We start from the raw sequence: 15,919 nt of genomic DNA, 5'->3' as shown, positions 1-15,919 counted from the left end.
GCTGGGAAGACAGAGGCTTCATAGTGGACTCCGTGTTCCCAACATGGGGTCATGGGTCTATGTGCAGGTGTCCACCATTGATAGAGGAGCTAAGGAGGAGGACTCTGGGGGTGAAGTTCACGGAGTTGTTTTGTTTGTGGAGGGGTGTTGCTCCTTTGAAATATCCAAGAGTATGAGACTTACAGAATCGAAACCTCAAATCGAGAATCCCATTCCTGGGAGAAGTCAGCACTGTCCACGACGACTCCACTGGGAGAGGAAAACTGGAAGCTTCTTGCTTTGGAGCTCTCCTGGACCCTGCCCTATGTGCCTCTTCCCTTGGCAGATTTTAATCTGTAGCTTTTCATTGTAATAAACCCTAACTATGAGTATAACAGTGTTCAGTGAGTTCTTTGAGTCCTTTTAGTTAATTATTAAATCTGATGGTGGTCTCGAGGGTTCCTGAATTCTGCAGTCACATTTAATATTAAGAATAAATAGTAGAAAAAAGAAACACTGATAGTGTAGAGATTTTAAAAACATCTTGAGACAAATATAGTTAACCTTATACCAATAAATTAGAAAGTTAAAAATAAAAAGGTGATTTCTCTAAAATATCAAATATTAAACCTGAATTTAAAAGAATTGTAAAGGGGCTGGCCCTGTGGCAGAGTGGTTAAGTTTGCTTGCTCCACTTCTGAGACCCAGGGTTTCACTGGTTCAGATCCTGGGTGCGGACACAGCATCACTTATCAAGCCATGCTGAGGCGGTGTCCCACATGCCACAACCAGAAGGACCTACAACTAGAATATACAATTATGTACTGGGGGGCTTTGAGGAGAAGAAGAGGAAACAAACAAACAAAAGAGTTGTAAAGCAGGAAACCATAAATAGCATTTAAATACTGGAAACATTAACACAACTTTCTGGTTGCTTTTTAAATTCCTTTCTCCATATTTTCAAGGTTTGGGTAGGCATCTTTCAAATCTATTTTACAAAACAGAAAAGAAGAGAAATCTATTAGAAAGATTTTGTGACTATTATATCCTGATACCAAAAATTTTAAAATAAACAAAAATAATTTATTAATTTACATAAAAAATTCTTAATTAAAATATTAATTTTAATTATTATTATATTATATTATTATTATTTAATTAATTATTAGAAGGGTTTATTTCAGGAATACATGACATGCCAATGAGAGGATCTACTAATGTGACCCAACAGATGAAACATTGGGTGAGAAAACTGGTCACCGAGTAAATAGACTTTTGTCCTTGGACGTTTTTTGATCAGTAAATTAACTTAGAAAACATACTCAATCAGAGAACATTTCATTTATTAACGATCACTACACATTAATATAAGAGTAAGTGAAAAAAATTTAATAGGTAACTAAATGTTTGTTGGATATTCAAAATGTAGGTTTTATAATTATCTCAGTGAATCCTTTCATTTCCTTACATTTATGTCTTTTTGATCATGAGCGTCTATTTCCTAATCTGATAACATAGTGATTTTCTGACATGTTCCATTGTATTTCAGAGAATCTAAATAGGTAAGGCTCATTATTTGCTGTGAAGCTAGGGTTAAGGGGAAAACTGAAAGTCTGCAGCCAAGCCTTGAGATGCCAGCAGACCTGGTAGGCAGTGGGGCTGCTACTTCATGAAAGACACTGACCCAAACCCACCTAGCAAAGCTGTTCCCAGATTTTTCTCCATCAGAAATTGTTCGATAATAGAAGCTTGTGGTTTTAAGCTGCTCAATTTAAGTATAATTTGTTATGTAATAAAATATAGCTCATGCAACCTATGAGCCATCAATTCCACTTTTCAGAACCACCCCGATAATACTCACACATGTTCAAAATCCAGAAAGTACAATGATCTTTGTAGAAGCGTTGCACATTCTAGACAACACGAAAACAAAATGTTTAAGTCTAAAATGAGAAAATATAGATAAACTCTGGTACATTCATACTTTTTAATGTTAGGAAATGTCTTCAAAAGTAGTCTTGATTAGTAAAAGCAATTGGTGGTATAATATTGCAATGTAATGTTTGTGTAAAATATTATCAAAAAGTAGCAGTGCACTGTATGTTATTACTCTATGTATTATCCTGCATCTGAAATGTGCGTAAGATGGTCTGGAAAGATATAGCTTGCACTGGTGATTGATTTATGTTGTACTAGGAAACTAGTATAGAACAAGGAATTATCAAGGAGAACCTGTTATCATCCATATTATTTTATGAAAATTTCCCTAATGTGTGCTGTGCATTTTATTAAACAATGTGAAAAAAAATTTGTTTTGGAACGTATTTCCTCCTACTCTTAACTGTGATTCTCTCGCTGGGTTATTTACTATAATTGATGGGGTGGGAAAACAAAGACTGTCAATTCCTACTTCTGGATTGTTGTGTTTTCTTCGTTTCTCACATTGTCTCACTAGAAGATTAAAATACGCATCAATAAATAATGTAATTTTATCATGAAAAAATTGAGATGTTGATCATCTCAGGGGCATGAGCATCCTGAAAATCTCGTCAGAAACTCAGAAGCAATTCCTGTCCCATGTTGATAACATTGACAACCATGGTATTCACAAACTTCCCTCCTGACAGCCCTACCTATGTGGTCACAACTGTGTACAGGGAAATTAGAGCGTTAGCTCATTGTTACATCAACATAATCATCCCCAGAAACGGATTCCTTCCACAAAATGCTACTGGTTTCCTTCACAGGAGACGTCTCTGGGAATTTCTGTCCTTGCCAAATTTCTTCTGTCAGCCTGAAAGGCCAGGTAAATATTAGGACACTCAGGCTACTTGACAGTAATGGTCCAGGTGGCATCTTGAGGGAGGAGGGTCATTCTGTAATGGTCCAGGTGGCATCTTGAGGGAGGAGGGTCAGTTATTCTCAGAGAATGATGTGGACATAGGCTCCCTTACACACATTGCACTCCTTCTTAGAGGGACCACCTAGTCCTTTAGGCAACCTCACTGATTCTCGTGAAACCACTATCTCACACCCATTGTGTTTACCTACGGCTGCACTTTCTCCTGAAAAAGTTCTTTACTGAAACAAGCCGCTTTTCTAGTGAGTGCCTGGATACTCTGATTTTTTCTCATAATAATATTCATAAAAATAAATTGAGAATTTATACTAAAATGCACTCTCATCTTTTTCACCCCTCACCTGTTATAAGATCTAACTCCCAGCCATGAAAACAGAGACTCAGTGAGATGGTGGATGGATGTCATGCAAGTGGCATCTGTTTCCTTTTATCAGGAGAAGAAGTCTGAACACTTTTTTTTTTTAATTTTTTTTTTAAATTTGTGAAAATAGCTTCTTGGTATGAGGAGATGATGAACAATGTAAATAGAAATAAATCAGTGTTTGGGGGCCAGCCTCCAATTCCGTGGCCCATGGTTTTCAGGTTCAGATCCCAGGGATGGACCTGCTCCACTCATCAGCCGTGCTGTGGAGGCCTCCCACATACAAAGTGGAGGAAGATTGGCATAGATGTTAGCTCAGGGCTAATCTTCCTCACACTCACACAGACAAAGAAATAAATCAGTGTTTTGAAGGATGAACTGGAATGCCGATGGACAGAAGTTCTGCGTTGTATACGAAGATGGGGCTGTGACAGTTGTTTCCGTGGATGCTAAGGTGTTGACTGCACACACAACTAAGATCAAGATTTAGCAGACTTTCGTATCTTTAGAGATTTAAGTTCATTATCCCACATGAGCGTTCTGACAGAATGAAATTTCTGCTACCTGTAAAGTTGTGATCTGGCCAACTCAGACTCCAGCCAATATCACCTTTAGAATTTCCAAAAAAAAAAAAAGAGATATTAACTCAGGTATTTCAAGTTAAAAATCTAAAGAGGATAAATGATGCTACGGAATATGTGAAAATCTAGTTTTACTATTTTTATTGTTCTATAAAAGAATAAATATCCCTATCAAATGTCTCTGGAAATACTGCAAACTTAATTTATCATTATTTAAAAATCAAAACCACAGGGCTATCCCAGTGGTGTAGGGGTTAAGTTCACATGCTCCACATTGGCAGCCCAGCGTTCACGGGTTTGGATCCCGGGTGTAGACCTACATACTGCCCATCAAGCCATGCTGCAGTGGCATCCCACATACAAAACAGAGGAAGGTTGGCACAGACGTTAGCTCAGCAACAATCTTCTTCAAGCAAAAAGAGGAGGATTGGCAATGGATGTTAGCTCAGGGCCGATCTTCCTCATCAAAAAAAAAAAAAAATCAAATCCAAGTATCTCCAAATGATGATACCTTTTGTGGCCTCAACAGCCAAACTTAACACAAAACATATGGAAAGAGGAAACAAAAGCTTAGATTAAAATATTTTACAATTTTCAAGTTAAAATTATTCTTCCACATGAGTCTCAGAAAAAAGATAAAGAAAAATTGAATACAGTGAAAACATATATTTAGAAATTAATTACTGAAGCAAACACAGGATAATATCCAGTGCCTAGAACTGAGTCCAGGGCTACATTTCTGCTTCTTAGGTGAATGGGCAATACAAATAGAATTATGTTCTGATGGGAGTCAGTAGGAAATTGAGCATTCTGCACAAGCAGAGTTTTGCATTCCACATTTTACTCTTTGTCACCTACACAGACAAATGCAGTCCCTCCTCTTGGATAAATAAACTGTTCTAATTGGGGGAGACTCTAATGTTCTCAGATCCAATTGTTGCCTCATATTGGTCCTTCCCTGAGGTTCCTGAGCCCCCAGCACCTGGATGGCCGGCAGTCTCTTGCAGGCAGCTCACACCTCCATGGGATCACAAAGAGCTTTGAGTTAAATCATTTTCAATTTGTTAAGAAGAAAACATCTCAGCTTCCAATAGAAGTGGTCCACAAAACTCTAAGCTTTTACCTTACATTTTTGAAACATTTAACTTAAAATAGCTAGGAAGCAAGCCTGGTCTACTGTATACCAAAGAGGTTCAACCAGTGACAAACAGGGAGAATCAATGGTTGGTCAAGAGTGTGTTATTTAGTCGCTATGTACTTGTGAATTTTCTTGTTTTCTTGCTGTTACTGGTTTCTAGTTTCATTCTATTGTGGTTGAAAAAGATACTTGGTATGATTTTGATCTTCCTAAATTTGTTAAGACTTGTTTTGTGATCTAACACACAATCTATCCTGGAGAGCATTTTGTGTGCACTTGAGAAGAATGTGTATTCTTCTGCTGTTTAGTGAAAAGTTCTTGATACATTCACTATGTTCACTTGGTCTGTAGTTTTGTTTCAAGTCCTTTGTTTCATTAGTGATTTTCTGTCTGGATGTTCTATCCATTATTGAAAGTGGGATACTGAATTCTCCTACTATATCATATTTCTGTCCATTTTTCCTTTCAGATCTGTCACTATTTGTTTATTATACTTTGGTGTTCTGATGTTGGCTGCATACACATTTACAGTTATTGTATCTTCCTGTTGAATTGAACCTTTGTATCATTGTGAAATGGCTTTCTTTGTCTCTAGGGAGAGTTCTTGACTTAAAGTCTATCTCATCTGACATAAATACAGCCACTTCTGCTTTCTTTTGGTTACCATTTGCTTGGAATGTCTTTCTCCATCCTTTCACTTTCAGCCTATGTGTGTCTTTGAATCTGAAGTGAGTTTTTTTGTAGACAGAGTACAGTTAGATCTTGGTTTTTCCATCCAGCCACTCTGCATCTTTTCATTGGTGAGTTAAGTCCTCTGACATTTAAAATAATTATCGATAGGGAAGGATTTATTATGGCCTATTCCCTGGAGAGAGTGACCATCATGAAGCTGATGACCAACCCCAACTCTGTCTCTGATGCAGAGGCCATCACTGCATGCAAGACTTGTGGTTTCCTAGTGAAAGGAAAACAAGTTCCTGTTTGTTATGCTTGTATTACTGTTGGGAAGGCCCTTGACCCCTCCACTGGAACTTTGACTTGCCTCTCGAGGCTATCAGTCGTGCCTCACCGTTGTTGACATCTTCAGCATGACTGTCAGCTGACTCTGGCTACACCATTGCGACCCTTGGAACTAGTCCCTGTCACCTTTTATACTCTCTGGACCATATGTATTCTGACTTCTTAAGGCATGTCCTGATGGCTTATGATATTTATTCAGCTGGTTGAGTCTGAAACCCTTGGGTGCATTACTGAGGTCAATACTGGGGCTGGCCTTGTGGCGCAGAGGTTAAGTTCCCACGTTCCACTTCTCAGTGGCCTGGGGTTCACCAGTTCAGATCCAGGGTGCGGACATGGCACTGCTTGGCACGCCATGCTGTGGTAGGCGTCCCACGTATAAAGTAGAGGAAGATGGGCATGGATGTTAGCTCAGGGCCAGTCTTCCTCAGTGAAAAGAGGATTGGCAGTAGTTAGCTCAGAGCTGATCTTCCTCAAAAAAAAAAAAAAATGAGGTCAGTACTGCTGGTTAGCCTGATCCTGCCACATGGAGTCCCATTGATGGTAATCTCAATCCAGTGATGAATGAAATTGATCTCAGGCTCTGTTGCCTGTGATTAATCAGAACATCCAGTGGAGTGGTGTATTTGTGGGAAAATTTTCCAAAAGCCAAAACAGTATAGAAATGAAGAGTGGATATCCATGGGATTTTCAAGTTTCTGCATCTTGTGGACAGAATCATTTATAGATTTTCTGCCTGTTTTCCCAAGGATATCTGTGTAGAAAACAGCCTTGGAAGGTAGATATAGTATCTCCTTCTGGGATAAAGAACAGATTTGTTTGCCATGCAGGAAAATAAATACAATGTTTTTGGGCAAATGCTGGGAAGGTGTGAGGCTTGGGAGGCAAAGGGAATCAATGCAAGTATTAGGCTTATGTTACTTTCTGTGCCATTAATAACAAAGTCCCTTCCTCTGACTCAGGAGTCTTGTATCTTCTAACTGCATCTGGGAAAACTGGGCTAACTTATTTGCTAGCAAATCAGGTAAAATCTTGAACTCTTCATACTTCCTGAAATTATCTGTATGTGTGATTATATACACATGTATAAGCACTCACATATATACATACATATATACACACAAACACACTTCCACCCCCTCTTAATAGGTTGAATTTTGCTAAGAGAAGTCTCACATACTCTCTTAGCAAGGATGGGTTTAGGTGCGCAGGTAGGGTGTAAATTTTGGAAAGCAAATCGATCACTATAAACACGGTAAAAAATGTAAAATGTTGGGCAGGGAGGTGACCTTGGAGAAAGCAGAGAGTGATCAACAGGGTGGGACACTGCATAGTTGGAAAGGGAAGAGCTGAGAGTCCTTAATGACAGAGGAGCACAGAAGGGACTTTACAAGAAAAGCAATTACTATAAGAGGTTATTAAGTCATTTGCTATAGGGTATACTGACATCTCTCTCTCCATGTGTCATCTTACAGTGTCTTTAATAAAGGCCATATGGCTCACTGAACCTTCTTAAAAAAAAAAAAAAAACATATTCCTTTGTGAGGTAATTAAAAGGGGGACTGAATTCTCTGCTTGGGTTGGTAGATTTTGCAGGGAAGACTAAGTTTAGGATGGTAGAGATCCTGAGAGTGCAAATCTATTGGAATTAGTAAAAATGCCCGGGAAAACTTCAGACTTTTAAGGCCATAGATTTGATGGTGTCACACCTGAAATTTTTAAGGAGCGAAGCTATTCACAGGTGATATTTGGGTCACATGTGGATGAACATAAGTGGAAGAACTAGAGTGTCATTCCATAGCGTAGGTGAGATGTGATGAGAGGATGGAGACGGAAGGTAGGGAGGCCCAGAGAAGAGCAGGGCAATCATGTTGGGCCAGGAAGGAGTTAGTAGGAGAGAGACTGTGGGTTCCTTTCTCCTTTTGGTCTCCATCCTCACCCTTAAGAATCCTTCAGGATTGTTCCATTGCTCTGTGATGCAGGCGTGGAATTCCAGTGAGGATAATGCATTCTCAGTGCCAAGATTTCCGAGGCCACAGTGTGCCTCAGATGAAGAACTATTATTTTTTTTCTGAGGATGCTTGGCACACCATGGCTGAACTTAACGTGGATTCCATACAACATTGATCCCATTTTCTACTTCTTGTTTGTTCTGAGTTCCTCTTGTTTTTCTTCCCCCTACAAATGAATCTATCAATATTTGGGTGAATCAGAGACATACATCAGGTAAGGAATCCTAAACTTAATCCCCAGGATAGCCTGATCTTTGCCTGTTCCTCTTCCCACTTTATTCCTGGACACATTTCTAAGATCTGAGTCCAGGCTGTGGTCCCTAGGGATGGAACAGGTCCCCCTGTGTTTGCTTTTTCAGGGATGGGTGAATCTAGCCCAAATCCCCATTGCTGTAGCAGAATTTTGGGGCATGACTGGGAGGACACCTGACACAGAGGAGGAGAAACGTACATTTTGGCCTCCATGTAGAAGCCCGCTGTCTGTGAACCACTCTTGTAGCAGAGGATCACACAGAACAGTGAACTAGGAATTTAAAGTCTTCCAGCCCGTACTGTGGTAGGAGCAGAAGAGAGAGTATGTTGATGCCATGAAAAGGGTGTATTCTGAAAACTCAGGAGTGACTTATCAAAATCATCTCATTTGAGTAGGAATCCCAAAGAAGGGGTAGGAAGAGGAGGAAGTGGCTGATTTTCAGGATGAATCTCAGGTTCCAGGTCAGTTGCAGTATCCTCCCTTTCTCCCAAAGAGACAAGTTTTGAGAACTTGTGATTGGTCTATTTAAATTGTCTATTTTTTATTCATTCTGTTTTGGGAGGTTGTATGATTCTAAGAATTTATCGATTTCTTCTGGGTTATCTAGTTTGTTGGCATATAGCTTTTCATGGTATTCTCTTATAATCCATTGTATTTCTGTGATGCCCATTGTAATTTCTCCTCTTTCATTTCTGATTTTATTTATTTGAGTCTTCTCTCTTTTTTTCTTAGTGAGTCTGGCTGAGGGTTTTGTCAATTTTACCTTCTCAGAGAAACAGCTCTTAGTTTCATTGATCTTTTCTGTTGTTTCTTAGTCTCTATTTCATTTATTTCCACTCTAATTTTTATTATCTCCTCCCTTCTACTGAATTTGAGCTTTGTTTGTTCTTCATTTTCTAGTTCTTTCAGGTATAGGGTAAGCCTGTTTATTTGAGATTCTTTTCTTTGTTGAGGTAGGCCTGTATTGCTATAAATTTCCCTCTTAGTACCACTTTTGCTGCATCCCATAAGTTTGATATGTTGTATTTTCATTTGTCTCTAAATATTTTTTGATATCTCCTTTGATTTCTTCATTGATCAAATAGTTGCACAGTAGCGTGTTGCTTAGTCTCCATGATTTGTGACATTCCCAGCTTTTTTCTTGTAGTTGATTTCTAGTTTTGTAGTATTGTGGTCAGAAAATATCCTTGATATGATTTCAATCTTCTTAAATTTATTAAGGCTTGGTTTGTTTCCCAAAATTTGGTCTATCTTTGAGAATGGTCCATGTGCACTTGAGAAGAATGTGTATTTACCTGTTTTTGGATGGAGTGGTCTATATATATCTATTAAGTCCGTTTGGTGTAGTGTTTCATTTAAGGCCACTGTTTCCTTGTTGACTTTCTGTCTGGATGATCTATCCATTGATGTAAGTGGGGTGTTAAGGTCCCCAACTATTATTATGCTGCTGTCATTGTCTCTCTTTAGGTCTGTTAATAGTTGCTTTATATACTTATATACTTTGTTGCTCCTGTGTTGGATGCAACAGAGATTGGATTGGTGGTTACTATAGGGGAAGGAAAGAGGGGGGAGGGCAAAAGGGGTGATTAAGCTCACATGTGAGGAGCTGGACTATAATTAGTTTTTGGGTGGTGAACATGATGTAATCTACACAGAATTCAAAATATATCACGATGTATATCTGAAAGCTATATATTGTTATAATCCAATGTTACTGCAATTACAAACATAATAATAAAAAATAACAAAATGAAAAAAAAGGTAGACAATGTGGAAATTAATAAAGAAACCTTAATTAAATTAGACTTGGGAAGCCTGTAGAGGGAGCTCTGACACACTATCACACTTCATCAGTTACAGCAAAAAGGATGAGATGGATGCTTGTATCTTGGACAGGAAGTAAAACTACCTTACTTCTGAAGGAAGATTTTTCTCTCACCTAGTAATCACCCAGCCAATTTGAAATGCTGTAGTTCAGCCATTGAGAAGCCTTTGTAGCCCCAAACTCTTACTTCCCCAAATGGATATTTTTTTTTAGAACAGATCCCCTTTTCTTTCTAAAAGTAACTTTCCTCCTTATTTTGCCGTATTTGCCTCTGGTTTGCCATGGCATGCACATCCCAAATTGCAATTATTTTGGCTATTCCACAATAAAATTTTTTGATGATAAAATAACAGATGAATTTGATTTTTAAATTGACACAGGGGAGACTTGATTCTATGTTTCTGTTGACTGATTTTGCCAAGAAGACTAAATTGAAGATAGTTGAGACCCTGAGACTATAAATACATAGAAATTATAAAAATTCCAAAAAAGGGAATTAGGAGAACCTTAGACTTTCAAAGTCATGGATTCAGTGGAGTCAGGCATGAAATTTTTGAGGAGTTCTGATAGGCACAGTTGATATTTGGGCTAGGTATGGATTCACATAAAGGGAAAAACTTGAGTTGTTATAAAATGTAGGTGAGATATAGTGAAATGATGGAGGTGGGAAGTAGGGAGGCCCAGAGAAGAGAGGGAAGACCATATTGGGTCAAGATGAGAGTAGCATCAGTTAGACCAGAGGTTAGGGCAGACTGTGGCTTCATCTTCCCCTTTTGGTCCCCTACTTTTCCCTTAAGGATTCTTTGGGTCTGTTCCACTGCTCTGTGATGCAAGCATGGGATTCTAGTTATGAACACATGCTCTTAGTGTCCAGCTGTCTGAGCTTACATTGTACTTCCACAGATGAAAGTTTTTTGGTGAGTAGAGTTAATACCATATGGCTGAGCTTATGCTCAATCCCATGCAGAATTAATTCTATTTTCTACATCCTGTTTGTTCTGGGGTTGCTTCTCTTTTTTGACCTTTGAGAAACAAATCTCTATTTATCAATATTTGGATAAATTAGAGATATTAATCAGGTGAAGGAATCCTATGTCTCGCCCACAGCATAGCATTCCTCTTACTTATTCCTCTTTCAACTTTACTAAATCAGTAATATTGGCACGGGGAGTTACCTTGAGATGGAGACTCTCAAGAGAGATGAGAACGTCCTACTTCTAGAGAAGCTGGTTCGACAGAGCAAGGGTCCCAATGAAGATCAAAGCTTCTGTCCAAACCTAGAAGTGTATCTGCACAGGGTAAATGGCTTGAGGACAAATCCTAGTGTTTCTGTGCCTCTACAGGATCATTGACAGAGCACAGATCTGCCAGAAATCAGTGAATTGTGACATGTTCATCTGTCATTTGGTGTCATATTCTCAGGTCTAAGCCCGTGTGGAAGGTGTGGTTTGAAGAGAAATGCAGAGCCTGTGAAAGCCTTTGATCACCTGTGAATGATGAAGCTCTGGCCTCAGGGAGACGTTTCCTATCTGGCTGAACATGATGCTTCTGTGGGTCTGAAATTCAGTGCCTTTCCTCACTTATGTCCACTGACGGAATAATTTGGGCATCCTGTGTAGATAGGCATCTTTATTTTTAGTTTCTTAAAGAAAGAAGCAGACAGATTTTTTATTCACATTCTAATTGGGGCTCAGGAGGAGCGATATCACTGAAAATGTCAGGGTAGGGAACCCTGGGGGTGTGCCCATCCTTAGAAACACTAAATCTGGTAAAACCTGTCAGAATTAACCTTATCAGAAGATGTGAGGTGTTTTTTTTTTGTTTTTTTTTTTTTTACCAAATGTATTTATCTTTCATTGGAACTTTATCTTGGCATAGAATGTGAAGAATAAATTTTTTAATCTTTCTGATAGGAATATCACGTTCATAAATACAAGTATTAAAGATGTTAATCACATTCTAGTTTCATTTCTTATTAGCTCCTTATGCACCTTGGTATCTTTATGAATATTTATCTCCCCTGCTTTATAAGTCTATTCATGAAACAAGACATGTCATAGAACTACCCACCCTCACCTTTTTTTTTTCCAGAATTTTTTCACTATCCTTATTTTTATTTTCATCTGTAAGATTTTACAGTCATATACCTAGTTACAGTAACTAACTGATGGTATCTGCACTGAGGCCAAATTCAGTCTATAGTTTAGATTAAGGACAATTGGTTTTAGTATATACTGAGTTTTCCTATGCAAGAACATGATGTGATTTTCCCTTGTTCATGTCTACTTGAATATATTTCAGGAATTTCTTCCATCCTTTTTCTTAGAGATACCTTACATCTTTTGTTAGATTTTTCCTTGATAGCTTATTTTATTTTATCCTTTTGTAACTGCATCATCGTATGCATTTGTGAAATTATGATTCTTTGTCTATACGTAATCTGCTTTCTGTATATCAATGAACTATTCTATTCGTTTAATGAATTATTTTTGTAGTGTTTTTCTTTCAATCCCTTTGTGTTTCCAGATGTGTAATACTTTTCCCCTAACAGATTTTACTTCTTTGTTTCAAATCTTCTGCCACTTTAAATTTCTTTGGCTGTGCCTTCAATGCAATTCTAAATAATATAAGTGTTCGTGTCTGTTTTAGTTTTATTCCTGTCCTCAGTGTGAATCTTCCTACTTCAGCCTCATGATCAAGATGAAGACTTGTTTTGTCAAGTTAGGAAAGATCCTTCCGTCCCTAATTTTGAGGGTTTTAATAAACCGATGGTGAGTTCTGCCAATAGCTGCTTTCATATCTATGAACGTGATCTCCTGATTTTTTGTTTTGTATCTATAAATGTGATGAATTCTACCAATGGATTGTCTAATAGTACATCCCTCTTGAATCCCACATATAAACTGCACTTCACAACTGTTTTAATCTGAATCATGTCCTCAAAAAGATATGTTCAAATTCTCGTTCCCACCCACTGTGAGTAGGATCTTCCGGGAAGTTGCAGTGGGACTAGCTCTTACAGCCGCTCTTCTCCGCTCTTGGGAGATGTTCAAAACCTCAACTTTTTATCAAGAGGGAATTTTCGAGTTTGGTGATATACTAGTTGTCCTGAAATGTTCTTAGTACTTTGTAAAAAGATTTGAAAAACGCTGTGGACTCCTTTGAAATGGAAATTTACATTTCAATCTAAAGAGTAAATTACTTCAAAATGTAATTTTCTGAATATAATAAACAGTTCAAATTTAAACTAAGAAATTTATATCACCCAAGAAGGATATATGGAGTGTTTATTGTGACATAGGGTCATCTTCAAAGCTTGAAAATACCTAAATGTCTAAGGATTGCTGGACAGGTAAACAAACAGTGGGAAATCCACACCATGGAATCCCAGTCAGCAGTGAGAAGAAACAAGCTATTGAGAGGTTCAGACAATATGGATGACTATCTAAGGCCTTACGCTGAGTGACAGGTCCCTTCCCTCCAGTCTGGGAGGGGAAGGAACATCCTTGGTCTCTGCTGGTGCCTTCCCGTGCCTGAACCGGCCCAAAGGCCATTATTCTGGGGAGTCTGGAAATACCTGACCCTGTGTCCACAGTACAGCAGCTGACAGGAGGACAATGAGTTGCAGAGCTCACAGAAGACATCAGGCAGAGCTTCTAAGAGAAAAGAGAAAAACTGCTGTCAAATCAACCCTCCAGGTGGGCAATTTGCCCGTGACCTAAAACCAAAATATGTGAGTCCTCTCTTCAGTAGGATTTTCCCTGTGACTTGGAAGACTCACACATTTCCTGTCCTGGTCAATCCTGGGGCTGCAGTTACTTCCCCAAACTCTGCAGCCAGGATCTGCTTCAGATGGTCTCTTATTCAAGGGTGGGTAATATTCTCTCTCTCTGTTGTAAAAATATTTCTTGGAACTCTGTGATATCATTGAGAGGGAAATTAAAATTTGAATCTAAAGAATTATTGCAAAAATATAATTCTCAAAATATCTTAAACATTTACATTTTAAAATGAAAACCTTGATTCAAAAATAAAGGCTTTCATGACGTGTTTATTGCATTACGGAGTAATCTCTCTCCAAAGATGCATGTATATATACACATCCCTTCAAAGTGCAGAGGATGCGTATCCAACTCTCCTCCCGAATCCTTACACTCTCGCCTCCCTGACTTGAGGTAAAGGAGCCGCCATCTTCCCTCCGTTATACCACACTGCAAGTCACAGCGCCTCACACATTCTCGTCCAGAAACTCCGTAAACTTTCCTCTGAGTTTTTCCCCACACGTTTATGAATACTCATTGTGGTGAAAATTAGAATAGTCCTCCAGCTGGGTGGTGACCGCCTGTTAGGAATTTGGTCCATGAGTCAGAGCCCTCATTGACGCTGCTATTGAAAAATGCTCCTGTAGGCGCAGCACCTCTAAACTTGGATGAAATAAGGAACACACCTTCTAATAAAAATTAATCTAAATAATAACACAGCAAAGCTACAGATTGTTAACTTTTAGCTTTGCGAAGTCTAATCATAGTTGGTGGCATAGAGACCCTCTCTGTTCCAAAACTCCCTGCACCTAATTGGTGAATCCGAGGTCTTTTTGGTACCATTTGTCCCCAGCTGCCCCTTGGTTTCTGTGCCTCCTCCGCATCCATAGCCCAGTTTCCTTGTGACTCGTTCTCCTTTTATTCAGAGTCCTGATTCAACTTGATTTCATTTTTGATGTACACAATGTTGTACATATTTAATGTATACATCTTGATGAGTGTAGAGATACATATGCACTTACAAAATCGTCACCATTGCTACCAAATTAAGCCATTAACCTATCCATCACCTCCAAAAGTTTCCTTCTCCACTCTTATTTATTATTATTATATTTTTGGTGATAAAGACACTTAATATAAGATCTACCCTCTTAGTAAAATTGTAAGTATGAAATACAGTGTTTTTAACTATAAGCACTATGTTGTACAGTGTTGGTACCACACAGATGTGTAGATACGTGGGACTTCCATATCTTGTGCAATTGAAACTTTGTACCTTTTGGCCGATACGTCTGTGGTTGGCCCTCCTTCCAGACTCTGGCAACCACCATTCCACTTTCTGCTTCTATGAATTTGATTATGATAGATTCGTCACATAAGTAGTACCATTTAGTATTTGTGTTATGTGTTTGGCTTATTTCACTTAACACAATGTCCTTGAGGTTCATTCATGTTGTGGCAAATGACAGAATTTCCTTATCTTTTTTGACTGAATAACATTCTATTGGAAATATATATACAGAGGAAGTATACATGTGTGAGAATACCTCTCACACATTTTCTGTCTCCATTCCCCTGTCAATTGCCATTTAAAATGCTTCCATATCTTGATTCTTGTTAGTAATGCTGCAATAAATCTGCGAGTACAGATAGCTCTTTGGGATTCTAATTTCAATTCCTTTGGTTCTATACTGAGAAGTGAGATTGATTGCTGGGTCATACTGTAGTTCCGTTTTAGGAGACTTGATAGTGTTTTCCATAGTGGCTGCAACAATTGACGTTTTCACCAACTGTGTACCCGCCTTCCCTTTCCTCCACATCCTCACCAGCATGTGCCATCGTTTGTGTTTTTTATAATAGCCATGCTGATAGGTGTGAGGTGGTATTTTGTTATGGTTTTGACTGGCATTTCCTTGATGATGAGTGATGTTGAGCACATTCTCATAAACCAGCCGGAAATTTGAATGACATCCTTGGAGAAATATCTAATCGATTATGTTGCCAATTTTTTTAGTTATTTGTTTTTTGCAGCTGAGTTGTCATGAGATCCTTGTGTGCTTTGGATAGTACCCTCATATACAATATATGGTTTGCAAATATTTTTTCTATTCTACACTTTGCCTTTTCATTAC

General features: G+C 38.5%; 1 protein-coding gene across 1 annotated transcript in view; it reads right to left on the bottom strand.

Moving 5' to 3' along the window:
- Nucleotides 1–15,919, bottom strand: part of LOC106781576 (zinc finger protein 331) — a 131,832-nt gene that overhangs the window by 26,397 nt on the left and 89,516 nt on the right. The window contains exon 7 of the mRNA XM_070224800.1: nucleotides 7,440–7,444. Within this exon, the coding sequence (XP_070080901.1) occupies nucleotides 7,440–7,444 (5 nt within the window). The remainder of the gene's footprint in view (nucleotides 1–7,439; nucleotides 7,445–15,919) is intronic.

This window comes from Equus caballus, chromosome 10 (assembly GCF_041296265.1).
Source record: "Equus caballus isolate H_3958 breed thoroughbred chromosome 10, TB-T2T, whole genome shotgun sequence".
Lineage (NCBI taxonomy): Eukaryota > Metazoa > Chordata > Mammalia > Perissodactyla > Equidae > Equus > Equus caballus.
Note: the sequence above shows the minus strand (reverse complement) of the source record. Positions and strands in the feature narration are given on the sequence as shown.